The following is a 23,906-nucleotide window of genomic DNA, read 5'->3' as shown; positions in this document are numbered from 1 at the left end:
AGTGATGGAGAACCTCTCCTATGAAGACAGGCTGAAAGAATTTGGGCTGTTCAGCCTTGAGAAGAGAAGGCTCTGGGGAGACCTTAGAGCTACATGTCATTTTCTGAAGGGGACCTAGAGGAAGGCTGGGGAAGAACTGTTTAGAAGAGCTTGGAGTGTTAGGATGAGGGGCAATGATTTGAAACTGGAGCAGGGGAGGTTTAGGTTGGACATCAGGGGGAAGCTCTTTACAGTGAGAGTGGTGAAATACTGAGAGAAAAGAGGGAAAAGAGGGGAAGGGAAGAAAATAATTTTTAAAAGGGGAGGAAAGAAGAAGAAATAGGAAAGAAAAGGATAAAGAAAAGGAAAAAGGGAAATATGTATGTTCCTCACCCTGATAACTAAGCTCTGCACTGCTACACAACTGAACCTGAAGTCATCCTGCAGCCACCCACACTCTGACAGAGGTCAGTAGTCCAGTGCAGCACAGGAAGAGTCACAGACTAATAGAGTGTGGAAGGGACCCCAAGGATCATCTGGTCCAAGGTTGATAGCTGAATAGCTGGCTCAGCACCCTGTTAGGCTGAGCCTTAAAACTGAGCAATGCAGAGGAATCCACTGCTTCCCTTGGGAGATGATTCCAATCTCTACCTGTTCACATGGGGAAACATTTTCTTCTCTATTCCAAAGGGAATCTCCCAGGCAGTCACTTGTCCCCATTGTCCCTTGTCTTTTCCATGTGACTCCTTGTAAAAAGGGAGTCTCCATCCTCCTGGCAGCCACCCTTTATGTTCTGGTCCATGGTAATGAGGTCTCCCCTAAGCCTTCTCTTCCCAACTGAACAAACCCAGTTCTCTCACCTTTCCTCATATGCAGGGCTTCCAGTCCTCTCTGGCCTTTCTCTTCACCCTAGCTCCCCCAGCACATAAGAAAAGGTTTAAAAATGAAGTTTTTTAAGTTAACAAATTTTTCAATCTAAACTGGCAGCATTCCTCTGGCACTGGGCAAGGCAGTTGGGGCCCAAGAGAGAAGGCAGGAACCAGCTGGCTTTGTGCTCCCTGGCCTTTGAAGCCCCAGGAGTTTATTGTTATTTATTAATAGTGATGCTTTCCCAAAGGCCAGGAGGTGACAGTGGGGCTGCCTATTAGCAACAGCAGCCAGGTTACCGTAACAGGAGGATGGCTTCCAAAAGGTGTCCCAGCACTGGCTCTCCTCTGTGCCCATGACGTTGCCACAGCCATGCCAGCGCCCTGCCTCCACGCACACTGCTGCCTGGTTTCAGTCCCTTCCTGCCTGCACTGGGGTAAGAACAGAAACATCAGGAGCTGGGGAGAGAGTATCACTGGGATCACAGAAATCACAGAAATATTCAGGTTGGAAAAGACCCTCGGGATCACCAAGTCCAACCAATAGCACTGCTCTAAAAGGTTCACCCCTAAACCATAGCCCCAAGCACCACATCCAAACCACCTTTAAACACATCCAGGGTTGGCGACTCAACCACCTCCCCGGGCAGCACATTCCAATCCCTGACCACTCTTGCTGGGAAAAACTTCTTCCTACTGTCCAGTCTAAACCTACTATGACCGTTTGAGGCTGTCCCCTTAAGAAAGGGAATATTGTAGTTGGATGTTTGTAAACGAAAAGACGGATCTGAACTAATTTCATTGGTAGAGTGGGAGGAAGCACCTTCTGAACTGGGAGTGCAGGAGGGTATCTTGGGCATTCCTGCACTTTTCTGGTCAGTCTGTCTTCCCCTCCTCCTGTGGCTTTGCAGCTCACAGCGTTCTGGGCTTTCGGCCAAGGCTTGACCCTGAAACTGATAAACTGCAAGGCCTGTATTAACTGCTTTCCAATTAACACATAACTGCTTCTAATTTTTTTTTCTTTTCTCTCTTTCTAACCCTCTCTGGGGAAAGGGGGAGAGAAGGGGGAGCAGAGGTGGGGAACCCCCTCAGCAGAGGAGGGGAACTCTATTCTTTCTGTGCTACTTTATTGTATATTTTTGTATATATTGTAAATATTGTAAATTTGTATATTCCCCTGCATACCCTGTATTGCTTTGTAAATATACAGCACCCACTGCTTTGCTAATTCAGCTGTGAGGTTTTTTTCCTTTCACTTTCCAGGGGGGAGGAGAAGGCGCCGGCCTTTCCCTTCCAGCCCTCCACACCTACCCAGTCGTAGCTTGAGGCCATTCCCTCTTGTTCTATCACTAATTACCTGTGAGAAGAGACCAGCACCAACCTCTCTAACACATCCTTTCAGGTAGTTGTAGAGAGCAATGAGGTCTCCCCTCAGCCTCCTCTTTTCCCAACTAACCATCCCCATCTCCCTCAGTCACTCCTCATCAGATTTATTCTCCAGGCCCTTCACAGCTTCCTTGTCCTCCTCTGCACTGGCTCCAGCACCTCCACATCTCTCTTGTATTGAGGTTCCCAAAACTGGACCCAATACTCAAGGTGTGGCCTCACCAGCACTGAGTACAAGGGGACAATCCCCTCCCTGCTCCTGCTGGATGTTTGTGCACTAGGCACTATGATCTTTGCAGCTGTGAGCTTAAGGAAGATTCATTTTCACACAAACCCTGCCGGTGTCCTGCGCCAGAGGTGTTGTCTGTAGGACAGCCCCAGGAGATGGAGGGCCATGCTTGGGCTGCCCATCTCCCCATTTAACAGATCAGATGCCTCCATGAGGCAGACCTCTGTAATGGGGACTCTCACCTAAATTTAGTGGAAACTCTCTAAATCCATAATGAGGTCATTTATCTACATGGAAGGATTTGAACTGTTTGAATGGAAGGTGTGGCCCTGGCACCACCATCCTTCACCTGGGTGCCCAACTCGCTGCACTGTGCAGCTAGCCTAAACACCCACGAGGACCCAGCACCCTTGAAGGTGGGTGACAGGACAGGAGGAGTGCCAGCACTGCCAGCCCACATCACCCTGTGGCACACTGCATCACCACACATCATCCTGTGGCACTGTGTGCCCACCAGGGATGGCCAGGCAGACACTCCTGCAGCTCCAAGAGCTGTTTTCCAATCCACCAGCTCACTACCAAGCAATGTGGGTGACTGAACAGGTTGGCATGGGGAAGAGATCTGAAATCCATGGCAAAACCCCTGTCCCCAGCCTATTCCTGGACTTGCCCCAGTGCCTGGGACACCTCCCACCCTCTTGCTGGGCACAGCCAATCCCCAGAAGCTTTGGGTGTGCCTACTTGTGTCTCCCAGCAGCTCCTCCAAGGGAGGCAGTCAGCAGACTGATGGCTGCAAGTGGCAGGTCATTGAAACCAAAATTGCTGAAAAAATGACACTGGAGAAGTAGAGAAGTGGCACCACAGAGACTGTTCCTCTGCTGGCAGCTGGCTCTTCCCAGCTTCCTGCTCGCTCTCTGCCCAGCTTCCTGCTCGCTCTCTGCCCACAATGGTATTCAAGTTGCATCTTTGAGGACCCTGAAGGTCCCTGCAGCCTGTAATTAATCTCCCTGGTTCCTTTCAGTTTGCAACCAACCTGTTCCAAACCATGTGTTCAGCTCTTTGTGTGCTGGGAGGAGAGGAAGGCTCTGGCAGTTCACAAACCAGGCAGACATCTCTCTCCCTGTGCCTGGGGAGCGAGCAAGCCACCTCCGGACCTGAGCACCAACCCCCGCCAAGACCTGCAGCTCACGTCACACTCGGGGCAGGATCAGCACTTTCCATGGTGCCCAGACCTGTTCCTGCTGGATGCACTGAGAGGCATCAGGAAATTGATTTGTTAGCTGACAGCAGGAGGCTTTGTTTGCACAGCCCTGGCCTGCTGGATGGGGAGAGCATGGCACCGAGACCACGGCACCTGCATTCCCAGAAGCTGCTGGGTTCAGGGCTGGGTGAGCTCTGACTTTGGCCAATTAACTACCTTCCAGCACATCCACCAAGCTAAATGTGAGCTTGAGGGTCTCATGGCCAAGGAGGCAGAGGCAAAGGGAGCCAGGCTGAAGTCCAAATTTCAGGTCTGGGTTGGTGGGAGCAGCTCCATGCTGGAGCAAGTTGCTGAGGGGTGGGGACAGAGTCCTCAAAATACCACCCAAAGGAGGCCTGCCATGAGCAGCCATGGTGACACGATGCCCCTTGCTGCCTGAGGCACAAGAGACACGAAATGGAGATGCTGAGCTGGTGCTTCACAAAGCTCTTCTCCAAAGCTTGGCAGCAGTGCAGCTGATGGAAGGAGGGGTGCAGCCTGCGCAGCTTCACAGCTCTCTGCCAAGGCTGCTGCAGAGCATAAAGTGATGCCAAAATCAGTTGTGTTTGTGATCAGAGCCCAGTTTCCAAAGCACTCCAGAGTCACCCCTCCTTACTCTCCCCACAAAACAAACCCCCACTAACAACACTTTCCCCTAAAGGGTTAGGGTCCCATCAGCAGAAGACGCTGAGGCGTGGGTGTTCATGGCCACTACACCAGCTCCCTAAGCCTGGGGAATTCTTCTGAGCCCAACAGACTTTATCTGACTCCCAAGAGGCCAGGCATGAATTTACTTGACTATAGGGAAATCGAGAGTGGCATGAAGCAGCTGTGCCACAGGCTCAGAGCAAATACTTCAGCAGGGACACTGCCACAATGGTGCAGATGGAGCCTCTCTGAGGGATGGGCCAGGAGAGCCTGGCCTGCCTGGCTCACAGGCAGCTGTGACAGCCCAGCACTTGGGGCTTTCCAAGGCCAGGGCAGGTGGGAAGAGCAAACCTACAGGTTTCTTCCCAATCACGTTTTGCTGCCTGCATCTCTCGGGCTGTGGAGGCCACGCTCTCAGCATATCAGTTTACAACTGAAACCACAGCTTCACCTAGACCTGAAGGCAGTCCCACGATAACCAAGCTGGTTTCCTAGGAACCAAGGCAGGAGGAGCACACTGGTTCTGGTGCTTTTTAGTCTGACTGAACAAGGAGGGGAAAAAACCCAACCCCCCAAAACCTTTCTGTAGAAAGATTTTTCTGTCTAGAAGCTTTACTCTATGAAAAAATACTCAGACATTTCCTGGGGAGCTTCCCTGCAGGAAGCTCCAGAAGATCACCTGCCATGACAAAGCACTAGCATCTCAGACCAGAGCCTTTGGGTGAGTGAAGATGACAAGAACAGCTTCTTCCCACGAGCAAAAGCCTCAAAGCCATTATGGTCCTGGAGATAAAGTGTGACAAACACCCAAGCCAAGACCTCTCAGCCCAGCCTCAGCCCTTCACTTGCGTCCAGGGTTGCCAAGCAGATCTGTGTGCCCTGAGATAGCTTCTCCTGCTGGCAGAGATTCTTACTGCAACACCTGAGAGAGGGGTTTCACTGACCCCCTATATCTTCCCTCTTACACTGATTTTTGCTAAGATTAAGAAGCTACTTTTTGCCCAAACCCATGTAAACCCCACACATTGGTGCCTTCCCACCTTCCTAGGAGTCCTAGTACACCTGGCTTCCCAAAACCCTGTGGTTATTATGAGGATGCTGCAGAAATCCCTCTACAGAACAGAGCAGGACCAGGCAGAATCAGGCCCTAGCCTTGAGAGGAATCACACCAAAGCTTGGCCTTCCTTGCACCAGCCTCCACAGCTCACAGTGAGAGCTGGGTGCAGCCTCCCCACAGAGTCCCTTAACCACACCTCAGCAAGCTGAGCACCAGAAGCCACCCATGCAAACAGAAGATTCCCTCATAGGCAAGGATTCCCCTTCTCTACTTCTCCTTCAAAGACGCTCCCCCCATCGGGTTTTCCCTGTAACACCTTCCAGGGAAGCTCTTCCACAGCACTTCCCAGCAGCAGAGCACGGGGGCAATCTGTGCAGTCCACGGGCAGTGCGCCGGGGCGGTGCCACAACCTTCCCCCCCGGACCGGACACACCTCACACCCTGCTCCTCTCCCTCCTGCCTTTAATTCCTTTTTAATTAATCTCATCAAAAGGTGCAGAGCAGGCTGGTGCCTAGCAGGGAATCCTGCCAGCTGAAGCCCAGAGAGTCTGGCCTCAGTTCCTCCCAGAGCACCCTCCTGGGAGCAGCCAGCAGGGAGAAGCAGGAGGGGGCAGATGTGAATTTGAAAATATTTTATTTGAATAGTAAATAATTATACAGTTGAAACAGTTCTATCCAAGCACTCTATAAATAGCCAATAGTTAAGAAAATAATGTGTGTAGAAAAAGAGATTGCATCTAGAAGTAAGAGCTGTCAGCTGCACAGGATAAAATGGTTAAGACTGTGAGTTATTCTAGGTATAAAAAGTTAAAACCTTTTTATTTTCTTTTTTTAGCAGATCCCTTGAGAAAAAAAAATCTTCTAAAAATGCACAGTGAAATGGCAGGCAGGGGAGACAAAAATAAAAGGAAGGAAGGAAGGAAGGAAGGAAGGAAGGAAGGAAGGAAGGAAGGAAGGAAGGAAGGAAGGAAGGAAGGAAGGAAGGAAGGAAGGAAGGAAGGAAGGAAGGAAGGAAGGAAGGAAGGAAGGAAGGAAGGAAGGAAGGAAGGAAGGAAGGAAGGAAGGAAGGAAGGAAGGAAGGAAGGAAGGAAGGAAGGAAGGAAGGAAGGAAGGAAGGAAGGAAGGAAGGAAGGAAGGAAGGAAGGAAGGAAGGAAGGAAGGAAGGAAGGAAGGAAGGAAGGAAGGAAGGAAGGAAGGAAGGAAGGAAGGAAGGAAGGAAGGAAGGAAGGAAGGAAGGAAGGAAGGAAGGAAGGAAGGAAGGAAGGAAGGAAGGAAGGAAGGAAGGAAGGAAGGAAGGAAGGAAGGAAGGAAGGAAGGAAGGAAGGAAGGAAGGAAGGAAGGAAGGAAGGAAGGAAGGAAGGAAGGAAGGAAGGGGAAAAGTAGCACTTTAGAGTATCTGCAATCAAATAATATCAATCTTCATAATTAATATAAATAAACAAGGAATAAATAACAATTACTGAAACCAACATATACAGATAGTCAACTCATGAGCTAACCTCAGGGAGAGCAAACCGAACAGAAACAGAGTTGGCATGTCATGGTTAAGGCAGTTTCTACAGCATTTTCTGGAGACCATCAACAGCAGAGTCAAGGCATTTGTGGCTATACTAAGGGAAAGTCTCGTTTCTCCTCAAGCGGTTTGATCTGTTCACAATTAGAAAAACCGAGATGAACGGACAAAAAACCCCCAACGAACAAACAAAAAAGAGGAAAAAAAAAAAGGAAAAAAAAAAAAACAAACAAAAAGAGAAAAGCCAACAACGACAACAAAAAGAAACAAAAAGACCCCGGAAAGGTAAATGTAAAGCCAGATTCCAGCAGTTCACAAGCCGTATTAAAGCTAATGGTGTGGCGAGTCCGAAGCGCAGCCTGCGGGACGGGCTCAGCGGCGGCCCCGGGAGCGGCCCCGGTCCCCGGGAAGGCACGGGCGGCTCTAGCAGGCGGGACGCAGCGGCACCTGGAGCAGGATGACCTGCCTGTTCTCGGAGGGATGGCACTTGTTGATATGCCGGGTGAGGCCGGGCGAGCTGTAGAAGGTGGCCGGGCAGTACTTGCAGGGGAAGACCTGGGCGGTGTGCAGGAGGCGGAGGTGCCGCTCCTGACTGCTCTTGCTGGGAAAGGTCTCCCCGCAGACCGGGCACAAGCGGCACTCGGCGGAGGGCGGCGCGGGCAGCTCCTCGGCAGCGGGCTCGGGGGCCGGTGTGGGCCCCGGTGCGGGTGTCGGGTGCCCCAGCAGGTGCTTGCGCAGGTAGGCCTGCCGGCGGAACCGCTTGGCGCAGCGGGGGCACTCGAAGAGCCCCTCCTCTGAACCGGCCTCCGAAGCGCCGCCGGGGCTCGGCGTGTCCCGCTCGCTGCCGCTCCCGCTCCCGCCGCCCGCCTCCTTCGGCGGCTCCTCCGCCGGCGCCCTGCCCGCCTCAGGACCGCTTTTTGCGGCAGGCGGGCGCGGCTTGTGCCAGCGGCGGTGGGAGGCGAGGTTAGCGGGACAGGAGAAGACCTTGTCGCACTCGGGGCAGCGGTACTCCACTCGGACGATGCGGGAGCAACGGTGCTGCGCCAGCGCGAAGGGGTCCCCGTACTCTTCCTTGCAGAGCTGGCAGATGAACTCGCCGAGCGGGCGGGCGCAGCCGCCCCGTGCCTTAGCCGGCGTCTCCACCGGGCCCTCCTTGATACGCAGCCCCAGCACCGGCGACGTGGTCACCTCGTCCTCGAAAGTTAGCTTGCGGATTGCCTTCGCCTTCTTGCCCGACAGAACCTTTTGCCGCCCGGGCTCCGCGGCGGCCAGTGGGCGCTTGGCGGGTTGTGGGCGGTTGGAGACGGGCGGCGCGGCCGCGGCAGGCGCGGCGGGGACTCCGCCGGCACCAGGTTCAGCGTGGCCAGCGGCGGCAGCAGCCCAGAGCTTGAGCTCAGCCGGGGCGAAGAGGAGCGGGTCCATGGTGCCGGGCACGGCCGGGGCAGGAAAGGACTCGGCAGAGACGGGGGAACCCAGGCTGAAGCCTCGTTCTAGATACTTGTCCCTACTGACTGGCCGCGTGGGGCTGTACAGCGCCTGCACAGCGGCATCGGGCGTCCCGAAGGGCACCAGCGACGAGTCCCGCGGCGGCGGGGCGGCGGGACAGACAGGCGGCGGGGCACCGCCGGCTGGGAGCGGCGGGCCGGCAGCGGTGGCCTCGCGGCCGCAGCGTGCACGGTACGAGACAGGGGTGGGCCGCCGGCTGCGCTTCACCAGGAAGCCGCGGGGCATCTCCGGGCCGGTAGCGGCCGCGGCGCACGCTGATCTCTGCGATGCGATGCGATGCGATGCGATGCGATGCGATGCGATGCGATGCGATGCGATGCGATGCGATGCGATGCGATGCGATGCGATGCGATGCGATGCGATGCGATGCCCACCGCGCCGCCACCGCCGCCTTTAAGCGGCCCGGGGCCATTGTTCGGCCCGGCGGCAGGGCGGGCCAATCAGCGGCGGCGCGGCGGCGGGCGGGGAGGGTGCACCTGAGTCCGCGCGGCCCCCGCCCGCGGCACACGCCCGGCCCCGCCCCCGCCCGGCCCGGCACGCGCGCCTTTGTGTGCCGCCCCGGGGCCACTGCCCCCCCTCGACCGTGCCGGGACCGGCGGGGACTGGGGCCACGCAGCCCGGCGACGACAGGAACTAGCGGCAGCTGTCCGCGGAGCTGTTCCCGGCGCGGTGTGAAGCCGGGACAGTGGTTCTGTCCCCGCGAAGTCCGGCACGGCGGGCAGGCTGTGGGTGGGGGTAGGCCAGCACCGGGAGCTCGGGGAGAAGGAAACTTGGCGCAGGAGGAGGAAAAAGTCGCTTGTGCGGCGGGTACCGGGAGAGTGGGGGGGTGGAAAAGGCTGACCGCCGGGAGGGGGCGGCCCGTAGGTATAGCGGATGGGTTCTGTCCGCCGCCTGCATCAGGTGCTAAACAAAAAGTCTAACCAAACCGGGAAGAACAACCAACGGGCCTACGGCGGCGGCGGCCTGGTGCCCGCTAATATCGTGAGGGACGTAAGCCCCGCGGTACCGAACGGCGCCGCGGCCGATCCGACGGGGCCGTGACCGGGAAGCGCCGCAGCCCTTTCCCCGCGAACCGGCAGATCCCGCTAGCGGTAACCTGTTACGCGGTGCGCCCTCCGCCCGGGCCGCCCCTGCCGCGGGGACCAGAGCACTTCATGTCGCTCGCCGCTCTTCCCGCTTTCCCCGGGCAGCCCCGGGCCGGCCTGACTCCGCGGCAGCGGTGGCACGGCTCCCGAGTGTGTCTGTCCCAATGGTTACGCGTTTGGTGCAAGGCGACGCAGCTAACATGCGGGGACGCCCCTCTCTCCCCGTCCACTTCCCGCATGCCACCGCGGGGTGTAAAAGCAAACATCCCGAGCTCCGGCGCAGCGGACGGACCCTGGTAGGATGCTCCCGACACGCTGCCCGGGCTGCGTTTGCAGGGACCGGGGTGGAGGTCAGCGCCCGCTCCCGGCTGTACGAGGTGCCGAGTCCCCAGCAGCAGGTGCAGCCTCTGTGGACCGAGCCCCGGGCCCCTTAACCCTTTGTCCGCGACCGGGCCCACGCGGGGATTTGCGCGGGGCGCTCCGCGCCGCAGCCCGCAGGGGCGGGCGGGCGAGCGGGCCGCGCTGCTCGGCGCGTCGCAGGTGGTGGCAGGGCGCGGGGGGGTGGCGGGGCTTTCCCCTGCTGCGAGCAGCCGGCCGGCCCCGGGAGTGCGACCTCCCCCCCCCCCCCCCCCGCTGCGGGTCCCTTTGTGGGGGGCGGCGGGGGGAATGCGGGCGGCACGCGAGCGAGCGGCGGCCCCCCCCCGGAGTCGCGCCCCCCCGCCCGCCGCCTTTGTGCGCCTCATTAGCATAAAGCTGCGCGACCCTCCCGGCGGGCGACACAAAGGGCGCGGAGAAACCGGGCCGGGCCGGGAGAGCGCCCGGCACCGGGGGCCGCCGAGATCCCGGACACCCTTGCCGCCGGGCCGGGCCGGCCATAGTCGGGTCCTGCGGGGAAGTAGGGCCAATGCTATGTTTTCGCCTTGCCCGTGTTATCCCCTCCCCTCCATCCCGCCTGGTGGGGACAGTCGTGCGGCGGGGCGGCCCGCTGCACATTAGCATACAGCTGCGGGCCCGCCGGGCACGCGCCGCTGCCCCCACGCCGGGGCTGCACACCGAGAGCCGGGCCCCCTTCCCCCGCCGGGGCTACACACAGAGTACCTCCTTCCCCGTCGAGGCCCTCCCGTTACCCCCGGCGCGGCTTTTACGCAAGCGGGCTGCCACTGTCCTGCGGAACCGGCGCTGTCGTCTCACCTGCGGCGGGCGAGGGTCCGGTGGCGGCGGTCTCTACCGGGCTGTACATGGGCGGATGGTAGCGATGGCAGCGCAGGTAGCGAAGGATGGGCTCCCGCAGCTGCGGCGGGCAGGGACTCTGCTCCGTGAGGTCCTCTGGGGTCGACTTGGCGGCGGAGGGCAGCCCGGCAACCTGCAAGGCACAGCCGTCAGAAGGGCACCCCGGGAAGCGCACTCACACGGGATCGCGCCCCCGAGTCATTAAGTGTGACGGTGGGGGCCAAAAACGGCGTGAAAACACATCGGGGGTGACACGCGTGGAGGGAAGAGGGCGCGGAGCAGAGCTGGCACCCAGCGGCGCCGAGGGCCCGGGCAGGCACCGTTCCCTGGAAAGCATCAGCTGGGCTGGCTGCCCGGTGAACTGGCGCTTCCCTCGAGAGCATGGTGGCGGCGCCGGCCCTGCTCGGTTGTTTTTCCCCCTAGAATAACCCTCATGGTACACGGCCACACATGGAAGGTCTGCATGGGACTGACCCAACGTCTCTGTGTGCAGGAGCCTGTGGACGTGCCACGGCCCGGGCCACTCGCTCACCGGAGGAGATTTCTCTCGGTGACTCATTTAGTGGTTGCTTCCAAGTGACTTCCCGAAGCAAGCCCAGCTGCCATTCAAGAACAAGCCCAGCCCTGCCATCTGCATGTTTGCATCGCTGGAGCCCTGCATGTCACAATAAACACAATGTTTGTGATCCTGCTGAGGGGTAAACATCGCCAGTGCCATCGCCTGCTTCCAGCCACAGGCAGCAGCAGCCCCTGCCAGAGCCAGGCATACAGCAAGCACAGCACCGGGGCGCAGTTTGAACACACATGCACACACACACACACTCCTAGTTTCCATCCCAGCTATAACTGGCTTTTCCATGTGTATTTCCTTACTGCTGGTGAACGTTTCCATAAATATTATCCCTAAAAGCATGAGACCCATATCCAGTTTCTGTGGAAAGTGTCACGTCTGACTTCCGTGTATTTACACTCACTGTTCTTAAACATCCCTTTCAAAGGTGTCTTTGCCCCTCCTTTTGACGTGTCCTTACTAGCTTATCTCCATGCTAAAGAGAGCTGGAGCATGAGCAACAGGAGGCAAAAGCACTAATCTGTTGCTCCATAGTGAAAAAACACCCAGTCCTGAGTCAAATGCAGTAGATCTGTTGCTCCATATTAAAAATACACCCAGTCCTGAAGCATTTAAGATATATGGTATCTACCTGCTGGCCTAGAAGGAACATCCAAGGACAAAACAAAAATGTGACATTTAGTAAATATGGTTAAAATCACCCCGAAGAAACTTCATGTAATAAGACTGTCAAGGGTTGAGGGGAAGGCCCAGCCTTCTCCCCCCCCGTAAAGTGAAGGGAAGAAAATTGAAAGAAAACCGCAGCCGGATTAGCAAAGGATTGTGCTGTATTTACAAGCAGTTTAGGAAATGCAGGTTTATATACATAATTTACAATATTTACAATATATACAGAAATATACAACAAAGTAACACAGGAATGAGATTTCCCTCCCCCACCAGGAGGAAGGGTTTCCCCCTGTACCCCCTTCTCTCTCCCTTTTCCCCAGAGAGGGTTAGAAAGAGAGAAAAAGAGCAATTGTTAATTAAAGCAAAATATGTTAGTAAGTTTTAGTGCAGGCCTTACGCTTTATCAGTTCCAAGGTCAGTCTGGCCGAAAGCCCAGAAGCTGCAAGCGTGCATAAGGAGGGGGAAGAAGTGCGAGACTGAGACAAGTCTCACTGGGAATCAAAACTTAAGGCAGTACTTTGCCTATCCACCAATGAAATTAGTTTAGACCTGTCTTTTGTTTATAAAACATTCGGCCATGGTGTCCCTTTGTTAAAGGCACAGCCTCAAACGGTCACTGTGGCCGGTTGACGTTGCCCCCTTAAGAAAGGGAATATGGTGGACGGAAGTTGGTAAACGGAAGGAATAGTCTAAACTAATTTCATTGGTGAAGTAAGAGGAAGCACCTTCTGAGCTGGGACTATACTGGGTTTTTCCAGCACCCTATCTTCAGTCTTGCTTCCGCCTCTTCTTCGTGCAGCAGCTTTGTGTGCTGGGCTTTCTGCCAAGGCTCCGGCCTTCAAACTGACAAACTTGATAAGGCCTGTATTAACTCCCTTCCAATTAACACAAACTGCTTCTAATTTTTTTTCCTCTCTTTTCTTTCTCTTTCTATCCCATTCTGGGGAAAGGGGGGGAAGAGAGGGGAGAGCGGAGGTGGGGGACCCCTCTGCCGAGGGGGGTCACTCTCATTTCTGTGTTGCTCTGTTGTATATCTTTGTATATATTGTAGATATTGTAAATTTGTAAATATTCCCCTGCATTCCCTACATTGCTTTGTAAATATAGCTCCACTGCTTTGCTAATTCAGCTTGTGAGTTTTTTTTCCTTTCCCTTCAATTTTTTTTCCCTTTTACTTTACAAGGGGGAAGGGAGGAGGCTTCTTGGCCTTACCCCTTCCAAACCCACCACAGTCACAAAGACAAAAAAGGTAAAGCCAGATTTGTGTTCAGCTGAAGATACAGTCAGCTGTGTTCAGGTAAGCAGTTTTGACTCACAGAGGTGCTTTCAGTCCCCTCAGTGAGACTGGTTTTTGCGTGGCAGGATGACTTCAACAAGGCTAAGGCAAGTGAGTCTTTTCATTTGTAGGACACCAATTCCCCTTTTCTCTAAAGTTGTTCCCACTTACAGCACATGAAATGTGCTTGAATGATGGCAAGAAAAACACTTCTCATCAGGCCTCCCATTCAGCACAGGATTTCATTTTGTGCTCTTTCATAGCTGTCTTCCAAGAGAATCTCAAATAAACCTGCACTGAGGCACTTTCTGTATCGTGGGATAGCCACATGGGATCTGATAGCCAGAGTTTCGTGGGACAAAGACCTGGAGGGAAGAGGGACACAGGACAGCTGGTCAGTATTCAAGGACCACCCCCTCTGTGTCCAGGAGATCTGTATACCAACAAAGAAAAAAGCAGGTAAGAATGCTAGGAGGCCTCCCTGGATGAGCAAGGAGCTACTGGACACACTATTACTTAAAAGGAAACTCTACAGGAAGTGGAGAGAAGGACAGGTAGAACAGGGGGTATATGAGGAAGCTGCCCGAGCAGCAAGAGTCCTGGTTAGGAAAGCCAAAGCAGAGTTCAAATTGAATCTAGCCAGGGAGGTTAAAGGGAACACTAAGAAGTTCTACAGGTATATTAATGGGAAGAAGACGACTAGGGAAGGTGTGGGCCCCCTCAGAAAGGAAACTGGTGACATGGTCACAAGTGATGAGGAAAAGGCTGAGGTACTTAATAACTTCTTTACCTCAGTCTTCACTGCAAGGGCCTCTAGCCACACTCCTGATGTTATGGAAGACAATGCCAGGGACGGGGAGGAAGAACTGCCCATTGTAAGTGAAGATCAGGTTCGTGATCACCTGAAGAACCTGAAAGTGTTCAAGTCCATGGGACCCGACGGGTTACACCCACGGGTACTGAGAGAACTGGCAGAGGAGGTTGCTAAACCCCTCTCTATTATATTTCAAAAGTCATGGCAGTCTGGGGAAGTCCCCACAGACTGCAAAAAGGGGAAACATTACCCCCATTTTCAAAAAGGGTAAGAAGGAGGAACCAGGGAACTACAGGCCAGTCAGTCTCACCTCTGTGCCTGGAAAGATCATGGAGCAGATCCTCCTGGAGTCACTACTCGCTCAGAAGAATAGTGAAGAGGTGATTGGGAACAGTCAGCATGGCTTTGCCAAGGGCAAATCCTGCCTGACCAACCTGGTGGCCTTCTATGAGCAGGTGACAAAATTAATAGATGAGGGGAGAGCAACTGATGTCATTTACCTGGACCTGAGCAAAGCCTTCGACACTGTCCCGCACCACATCCTGGTCTCCAGGCTGGTGACACATGGGTTTGATGGGTGGACCACTAGATGGATAAGGAACTGGCTTGATGGCCGCACCCAAAGAGTGGCTGTCAATGGGTCCATGTCCCAGTGGAGGCCAGTGACAAGCGGAGTCCCTCAGGGATCAGTCCTGGGACCTGTCTTGTTCAACATCTTTGTGGGTGACATGGACAGTGGCATTGAGTGCACCCTCAGCAAGTTTGCTGATGACACCAAGCTGTATGGTGCAGCAGACACGCCCGAGGGAAGGGAAGCCATCCAGAGGGACCTTGACAGGCTGGAGAGGTGGGCACAAGCCAACCTCATGAAGTTCAATAAGAGCAAGTGCAGGGTCCTGCATCTGGGTCGAGGCAATCCCAGGCACAAATCCAGGCTGGGCAGTGACTGGCTGGAAAGCAGCCCTGAGGAGAGAGACTTGGGGGTGCTGGTGGACAAAAAAGCTCAACATGAGCTCTCAATGTGCACTTGCAGCCCGCAAAGCCAATCAGATCCTGGGCTGCATCAGGAGAAGTGTGGCTAGCAGGTCGAGGGAGGTGATCCTCCCCCTCTACTCAGCCCTGGTGAGACCCCACCTGGAGTACTGTGTCCAGTTCTGGAGCCCCTATTACAAGAGGGATATGGAGGTGCTGGAACGTGTCCAGAGAAGGGCCACGAGGATGATCAGAGGGCTGGAGTACCTCTCCTATGAGGACAGACTGAAGGAGTTGGGGCTGTTCAGTCTGCAGAAGAGAAGGCTCCGAGGTGACCTAATTGTGGCCTTCCAGTATCTAAAGGGGGCTTACAGGAAGGCTGGGGAAGGACTTCTCAGGATCTCAGGTAGTGATAGGACTAGGGGGAATGGAATAAAGCTGGAGGTGGGGAGATTCAGGCTGGAGGTGAGGAGGAGGTTCTTCACCATGAAGGTGGTGAAGCCCTGGAATGGGTTGTCCAAGGAGGTGGTTGGGGCCCTGGTGGTGTTTAAGACCAGGCTGGACGAGTCTCTGGCCAGCCTGATCTAGTGTGGGGTATCCCTGCCCATGGCAGGGGGGTTGGAACTAGATGATCCTTGTGGTCCCTTCCAACCCTGACTGATACTATGATACTATGACAATAGAAAGAAAATTGCACCTGGCCCTTCTGGGAGGAGGCTGCATCCAGTGTGTGGGTGGCTACAGCTGTGACACACGGCAGCATGCCAGCTAGCCTGGGCCACCAAAACAGGTGGGCTACAGCCTATGCAGTGTCCCTTCCTTTTGTCGCCCTGCCTTCGTTTCCCCTTGGTTCCGTTTGTTTGCTCTCAGCTTAAAGCTCAGTGAGCACACAGTTTCAATTACGGCTGTGGCATGGAATGCCACTGAGCTGAACAAAAGCAGCGTGAGGAGAGAGAGGCTGAATCTGTCCCGAGCAGTGGACTGCAAGTATCAAGATCCCAACTGCAAATTATGTTTGACATCAGTCAGAAATTCATCAGGGGTGGGGGAGGCAGTTCTTGGGGCTGTTAAAAAAGCCTGCTGCAGTTAACAGTTCCTGGGCTGCAGTGGGATTTGGAGGCAAAGTTAAGGGCTGCTGAGACTTCATGCCTCCATCTACTGTACTGAGGCCAAGGCTGTAAATAGCGCTAGCAAACAATTTCATCCTTAGTCAGGAAATCTATTTATGACTGAAAAAAGCCAATTTCTTTCACTCTTTCAGCTACAAAATCTGTTCCCTGTGGGTAGATGTTGAAAAAAAATGTCCTTTTCCTAGGCTCAGCTGAGATGGGTTTAGGATGGCCAGTAGTGTATTTGTGTTAGGAAACATTAATTAAAAAGGGGGATAACTGAACAAATAAGCCTCCAGATTCTGCTTAGACAGATGTACTAAAGTGCACATGTAAAGCAAAAAAGCTGTGAAGGAAAACAAGGTAAAGTTCTACTGGTGAATATGAAAACGTGCCCAAGTCACAGAACTGAACAATGTGCTGTCCTTGGTGAACTCCCCTTGTGAGGACTAGGATCTGCTCAGGTTTCCCGGAGGAAATAGCTAAACAGAAAGGTAAGGCTTCAGGAGAAAGATGGGAGAAGAGACCCAAGTGAGCAACACTAACAAATTGGCTAAATAATAGAATGCAGTCGCCAGTCATTTCTCTTACCTGTTCCGACCCCAGGATTTGGCGCAGTTCCTTCTTGAGATCAATAAACCGATCGTGATAGATGGTCATGGACCAAGGCTCCCTGAAGTAGCTGGTTAAAAAAGAAGAAATTTAGCTATCCTGTGAACCTTTCATTAACCACTAATAAAGTATTTACCTGCTTTTTTGCCTTTATAAATTACAGTTCTGGACCCATTGTGATTGTTTGTTCATAAAATGCCTCCTGTAACAGCATGGTCAATCAATTCTTTTAATGGATGTTCCTGATGTACAGCCAACTTCAGTAATTACATTTAAAGTGGCTTAATTCAGAGCTGTGGCAAGACCCAGTGAAGAATCCTGATTTTATCAGAATTTAAAAGCCTGAAGACCTGTAAAGAACGGTGTCTCCATTATCTGTCCTCATTTGAGAAAAGCAGATTGCAGGATTAACTGAACCGCTGCATAAACAAATTAAATTTGTGTAGACAATGACACAAATGTTGTTCATCATTAAGGTTTCTGGATTAATACAGGCCAGAAAAACAGGCCACTGTGGTGTTGCAATATGTTCTTTGCACCAGCTCGCTGCAGCTAAATTCAACCTCTTTTGGGGAGGGTTAGCTCTGCTAACTTTTTCTTTCAGCAACGGTGTTTTGTGACAGCATTCTGTGGGAAAAAATGGTATAAAGATGGAGAAGACAAAACTTGATGCAGAACCTCCAGGTTGTAAGTGGAACTGGAGGCAGCTGGATTACAGAGCTGTGATTGATTTCTCTTTCCTCTATGAGGAAAAATAATTTCTGCGGCTCCAGTGACATGCCCCCCCTGTGTGTAATTGTTGTTAATGCTAACTGGAGTCAGGAGGTGCAGCACGTTCCTCCCAGCAAGGGTTGAACAAATGTCAGCAGGGTCACCCAGGAAGTTTGAAGATGGATGCATGTGTGTGGCTGCGCCCGACACATGGCATCAGCATGCTCGGCACTGCTGTCAGGAATCAGCTGTGTAGTCTTTGAATGAACATCTGGAAAGAGCAACTTAGAAGGTGCCACAATGGTTTAATAATTCTGGCAGATCTGCACACAGCAAACTGGTGTGCAGGTTCCTTTTTGCACAAGATTGTATTTTCATTCCTGTCAAATGGCAGGATTTCCTTCTCCCACTCTCAATGGATCTCCAGCTCTCACTGATGCCCTGATGCTCTGCACAGTTAAAACTAGAGTGGACCTGACAGGACTTGGCTGAGCTTTTGCACACTCATCCCATCATGATCTCTCTTCTCTGTGCCCGTTCATCTCACAGCTTCACAGACTGCACTGGGTTGGAAGGGACTCTCGAAGGTCATCTTGTCCAAACCCCCCATAATCACCACAGACACCTGGTGGTAGTTTTAGGCTATGCCTTCAAAATTTTTTCACAGATCTTGACCAGAAAGTAGTAAAATATAAATAAATCAGTATTGGGTGTAAAAAGGAAAATTATGATAGTTCTAAAGAATCCCATTGGAAAGGTAATAGACTTAAGCTACTAATGTCAACAACTTATCGCTTCTTTGGGCTGGGGGACACTAACTGGCTTTACTGACTTTGGCTGCACTGCTTTTCTTGTGACTGTTATGAACCCACCACAACTTCTCTGCTCTGTCTCTTTTCCCTTTTATGTACGGGGGGGAAAAGGGGAGCAGGGAGGGAGAAGCTATTAGCTTCCTCTGGTCTTTGACCAGGGGGGTCCTTGTGCTGTTGATTAATTGTAAATACCTGTAAATACTGTAAATACTGTATATTTTGTACAGAGTCATTGCATTTATTGGAGATTGTAGTTTTGCTTCTAAATACAGCTTTCATTTGCTTCCAACTGAGCTGGTCTGGCAAATTTAATGTTGGGGGGTGGAATTTCCAACTCACCACACACCTCCAACTAGATCAGGCTGCCCAGGGCATGTCAAGTCTGATCTTGAATGTTTCCAGGGATGGGGCCTCAGCTACATCCCTGGGCAACCTGTGCCAGTATTTCACCACTCTCATTGTAAAGAACTTCCTGATGTCCAACCTAAATCTCCTCTGCTCCAGTTTCAAACCATTGCCCCTTATCCTATCAGTAAACAGTCCTTCCTCATCCTTCCTTGTGACCGTTTGAGGCTGTCCCCTTAAGAAAGGGAATATGGTGGTCGGATATTTGTAAACGAAAAGACGGATCTAAACTAATTTCATTGGTAGATTGGGAGGAAGCACCTTCTGAACTGGGAGTGCAGCAAAGTATCCTGGGCATTCCTGCACTTTTCTGGTCAGTCTGTCTTCCCCCTCCTTCGGTGGCAGCAGCTCGCTCTTTCTGGGCTTTCGGCCAAGGCTTGACCTTGAAACTGATAAGCTGCAAGGCCTGTATTAACTGCTTTCCAATTAACACATAACTGCTTCTAATTTTTTTCTCTTTTCTCTCTTTCTAACCGTCTCTGGGGAAAGGGGGAGAGAAGGGGGAGCAGAGGTGGGTAACCCCCTCAGCAGAGGGGAGAACTCTCATTTCTGTGCTACTTTATTGTATATCTATATATATATATTGTAAATATTGTAAATTCTGTACATAAACCTACATTCCCTAAACTGCTTTGTAAATATATAACAACCCTCCTTTGCTAATTCAGCTGTGAGTTTTTTTTTTCCTTTCACTTTCCGGGGGGGAGGAGAAGGTGCCGGCCTTTCCCTTCCAACCCTACGACATTTTTTTTTCTTGGCGCCCAACGTGGGGCAGATAATTAGCTTAATTTATTACTTGATTGATTTAGTGTTTTCTAGCTGAATTAGCAAACATGAAGGTGTTGTGGTTTGTAGAGCGATTATTCTTTTCAATTTTTGGGGCTCTGGTTTACAGATATTGTTTGGGTTTGATTTTGGATTACCTGGGTAAATATTTGGTGCGGAAAATTTATCTGTGGGTTATGTATAGAGTTAGACTATGGTATGGAAAATGTATTGATTTATTATGGCCAGCGAGATACAGAAATGTTACCTCCACCACTCTCCCAACTGAGATAAAGGGTTTTAAGATTCCGCCGGAGGAGAGAGTAACTATAGGTGATGGCTGGTATCCAAAGGTGATTTATTTGGTGTCTGTAATCCTGCTGCTGGTGATAATTATCGTGTATCTGCTGATTTCTTTGCGGCGAGAGAGAAAAATATCCAGAGCGTGTTTTGTTATTAAAACTAGATCAAAGAGGAAATGGCGTAGCTCTGGGTCAGTCCCAGACACATCTAGCGATGAGGAGTGTGGAGAATCTGTGTCAGTTAAAAACAAAGCTAAGAAGTTAATTGGAAAGGCTGCCCTAAATGACTTTGCTGCTGATTCTGGCAAGCTGCCAAGGGCGGCGGCTGGTATCAACATGGCGCCTACTCCTTCTCCCCCCTCCTTCTTCTCCGTCAGCCATTAACAGAGCAACATCATTTCCGCCCACTCTCTCAGTGGGACCGGAAGTCACTGCCCCGGCAGCTGATTTATCTCAGGACCTGTCAGCTTCTATTAAGGTGGCTGTAAACTCAAACACAGCTCCAGTTAAGGTGGCTGTTTTAAAGACTAGAAGTGGAAAGACCAAAGATGATGGAGAAGAAGAGCTAGAGACTGATCCTGGTGAGGGGCCCTCCACTCTAAGAAATCCTGATGAGAAGGAAGAGAAGATTTGTTTTAAAGATCTAGCTAACCTAGTGAGAGCAAAGCAGGATAGAGATGAAGCTAGGAAAGGAGCTGGCAAAGGTGGTTCTAGGCTTAAAGAGATCCTTGAGAAAATGACAGCAGGATTATTAGAGAAACCAGTTGAGGGGGAGGAGCTACAAGATGACATAACTGACTGTTCGTCTCCGAGGGAGGAGCTAAGAAATCATAGTATCATAGTATCGTAGTATCATTCAGGGTTGGAAGGGACCACAAGGATCATCTAGTACCAACCCCCCTACCATGGGCAGGGACACCCCACCCTCGACCAGGCTGGCCGGAGCCTCATCCAGCCTGGTCATAAACACCTCCAGGGACGGGGCCTCGACCACCTCGCTGGACAACACATTCCAGGGTTTCACCACTCTCATGGTGAAGAACCTCCTCCTCACATCCAGCCTGAATCTCCCCACCTCCAGCTTCATTCCATTCCCCCTACTCCTATCACTACCTGAGATCCTGAGAAGTCCTTCCCCAGCCTTCCTGTAAGCCCCCTTTAGATACTGGAAGGCCACAATTAGGTCACCTCGGAGCCTTCTCTTCTGCAGACTGAACAGCCCCAACTCCTTCAGTCTGTCCTCATAGGAGAGGTACTCCAGCCCTCTGATCATCCTTGTGGCCCTTCTCTGGACACGTTCCAGCACCTCCACATCCCTCTTGTAATAGGGGCTCCAGAACTGGACACAGTACTCCAGGTGGGGTCTCACCAGGGCTGAGTAGAGGGGGAGGATCACCTCCCTCGACCTGCTAGCCACACTTCTCCTGATGCAGCCCAGGATCTGATTGGCTTTGCGGGCTGCAAGTGCACATTGAGAGCTCATGTTGAGCTTCTTGTCCACCAGCACCCCCAAGTCTCTCTCCTCAGGGCTGCTTTCCAGCCAGTTACTGCCCAGCCTGGATTTGTGCCTGGGATTGCCTCGACCCAGATGCAGGACCCTGCACTTGCTCTTATTAAACTTCATGAGGTTGGCTTGTACCCACCTCTCCAGCCTGTCAAGGTCCCTCTGGATGGCCTCCCTTCCCTCCAGCGTGTCTGCTGCACCACACAGCTTGGTGTCATCAGCAAACTTGCTGAGGGTGCACTCAATGCCACTGTCCATGTCACCCACAAATATGTGGAACAAGACAGGTCCCAGGACTGATCCCTGAGGGACTCCGCTTGTCACTGGCCTCCACTGGGACATGGACCCATTGACAGCCACTCTTTGGGTGCGGCCATCAAGCCAGTTCCTTATCCATCTAGTGGTCCACCCATCAAACCCATGTGTCACCAGTTTGGAGACCAGGATGTGGTGCGGGACAGTGTTGAAGGCTATGCTCAGGTCCAGGTAAATAACATCAGTTGCTCTCCCCTCATCTATTAATTTTGTCACCTGCTCATAGAAGGCCACCAGGTTGGTCAGGCAGGATTTGCCCTTGGCAAAGCCATGCTGACTGCTCCAAATCACCTCTTCACTATTCTTCTGAGCGAGTAGTGACTCCAGGAGGATCTGCTCCATGATCTTTCCAGGCACAGAGGTGAGACTGACTGGCCTGTAGTTCCCTGGTTCCTCCTTCTTACCCTTTTTGAAGATGGGGGCAATGTTTCCCCTTTTCCAGTCTGTGGGGATTTCACCAGATTGCCATGACTTTTGAAATATAATAGAGAGGGGTTTAGCAACCTCCTCTGCCAGTTCTCTCAGTACCCGTGGGTGTAACCTGTCGGGTCCCATGGACTTGAACACTTTCAGGTTCTTCAGGTGATCACGAACCTGATCTTCACTTACAATGGGCAGTTCTTCCTCCCCGTCCCTGGCATTGTCTTCCATAACGTCAGGAGTGTGGCTAGAGGCCCTTGCAGTGAAGACTGAGGTAAAGAAGTTATTAAGTACCTCAGCCTTTTCCTCATCACTTGTGACCATGTCACCAGTTTCCTTTCTGAGGGGGCCCACACCTTCCCTAGTTGTCTTCTTCCCATTAATATACCTGTAGAAGTTCTTAGTGTTCCCTTTAATCTCCCTGGCTAGATTCAATTCAAACTCTGCTTTGGCTTTCCTAACCAGGACTCTTGCTGCTCGGGCAGCTTTCTTATATACCCCCTGTTCTACCTGTCCTTTTCTCCACTTCCTGTAGAGTTTCCTTTTAAGTAATAGTGTGTCCAGTAGCTCCTTGCTCATCCAGGCAAGCCTCCTAGCATTCTTACCTGCTTTTTTCTTTGTTGGTATACAGATCTCCTGGACACAGAGGAGGTGGTCCCTGAATACTGACCAGCTGTCCTGAGTCCCTCTTCCCTCCAGGTCTTTGTCCCACGACACTTTGGCTAGCAGACCCCTGAAGCGATCAAAATCTGCACGCCTAAAGTCTAGGGTCATAAGCTTGGAATACTTCCTCCTGATTGCCCTGAGGATATTAAATTCAACTGCTTCATGGTCACTGCAGCCAAGGCCGTCTCTGAACCTCACATTGCTTACCAGCCCTTCCCTATTGGTGAGAACAAGGTCCAGCATAGCACCATTTCTTGTTGGTTCCTCCACCATTTGGAGGAGGAAGTTGTCTTCTATGCAGTCCAGGAACATCCTGGATTGCTGGTGCCTTGCTGTGTTGTCCCTCCAGCAGATGTCAGGGTGGTTGAAATCACCCATGAGGACCAGGGCTTGTGACCTGGAAGCTGCTTCTATTTGCCTGTGGAGGGCCTCATCTGCTTGGATCTGCTGGTCAGGTGGCCTGTAGGAGACCCCCACAGTAATATCTCCTTCCCCTGTCCTGCCTTTAATTTTAACCCATACGCTCTCAACTAGCTCATCATCCCTCCCCAGGTGGAGCTCCACTGATTCCAACTGGCTATTGACATAGAGGGCAACACCTCCTCCTCTCCTTCCCTGCCTATCCTTCCTAAAGAGTTTATACCCATCTATCCCTACATTCCAGTCATGGGATTCATTCCACCAAGTTTCAGTAACAGCCACTATGTCGTGGCATCCCAGCAGCACAGTGGCCCTTAACTCATCCTGTTTGTTGCCCAAGCTGCATGCATTCGCATAGAAGCACTTCAGCTGGGCTGGCCCTGACCTCCTCTTGTGCCAATTCCCCTAGGTTTCCACAGAATGTCCTGGTGGATCATTAGTGGCTTGGCTCAGGGCAGCAAGTTGAGAGCCCTTACCAGCTCTCCTTCTCTCTACTGCTGGTGAGCTGCCCCTCTGTTTGTCACCAGCCAGCAGGAGACTATTAACCCCTTCCCCCTTCAAATCTAGTTTAAAGCCCTATCAATGAGACCTGCCAATTCCTGCCCCAGGATTCCTATCCCCCTCTGGGACAAGTGTGTCCCATGAGTTGTTTTCAGCTCTGGTGCCTTGAAAACCAATCCATGATTGTGGAACCCAAAGCCCTGTCGATGACACCAGCCCCTGAGCCATGAATTGATCTGTCGGCCCTTCCTCAGTGTTTCCTCATCCATTGCTGACATTAGAGGGATAGCAGAGAACACGACTTGAGCCCCTGATCCCTTTAG

General features: G+C 52.5%; 2 protein-coding genes across 2 annotated transcripts in view; both read right to left on the bottom strand.

Annotated features, from left to right (window-relative positions):
- Positions 1-6,690: 6,690 nt before the first annotated feature.
- On the bottom strand, positions 6,691-8,649 carry INSM1 (INSM transcriptional repressor 1). Its single transcript, XM_068142894.1, has one exon. It carries the CDS (start codon positions 8,647-8,649, stop codon positions 7,342-7,344), a length of 1,308 nt encoding a protein of 435 aa, XP_067998995.1. The 3' UTR covers positions 6,691-7,341.
- A 7,382-nt stretch (positions 8,650-16,031) lies between these two features.
- Positions 16,032-23,906, bottom strand: part of CFAP61 (cilia and flagella associated protein 61) — a gene marked incomplete at its 5' end in the record, with an annotated part of 345,444 nt that continues 337,569 nt past the window's right edge. Inside the window, 2 exon segments of the mRNA XM_068142941.1 lie at positions 16,032-16,043; positions 16,697-16,835. Of these exon segments, the coding sequence (XP_067999042.1) occupies positions 16,032-16,043; positions 16,697-16,835 (151 nt within the window).

Source organism: Melanerpes formicivorus, unplaced genomic scaffold (assembly GCF_026170545.1).
Source record: "Melanerpes formicivorus ecotype bairdi unplaced genomic scaffold, bMelFor1.0.p_v2 SCAF_9, whole genome shotgun sequence".
Classification (NCBI taxonomy): Eukaryota; Metazoa; Chordata; class Aves; order Piciformes; family Picidae; genus Melanerpes; species Melanerpes formicivorus.
The sequence above is the reverse complement of the archived record's forward strand: the minus strand, read 5'-3'. Positions and strand labels throughout refer to the sequence as shown.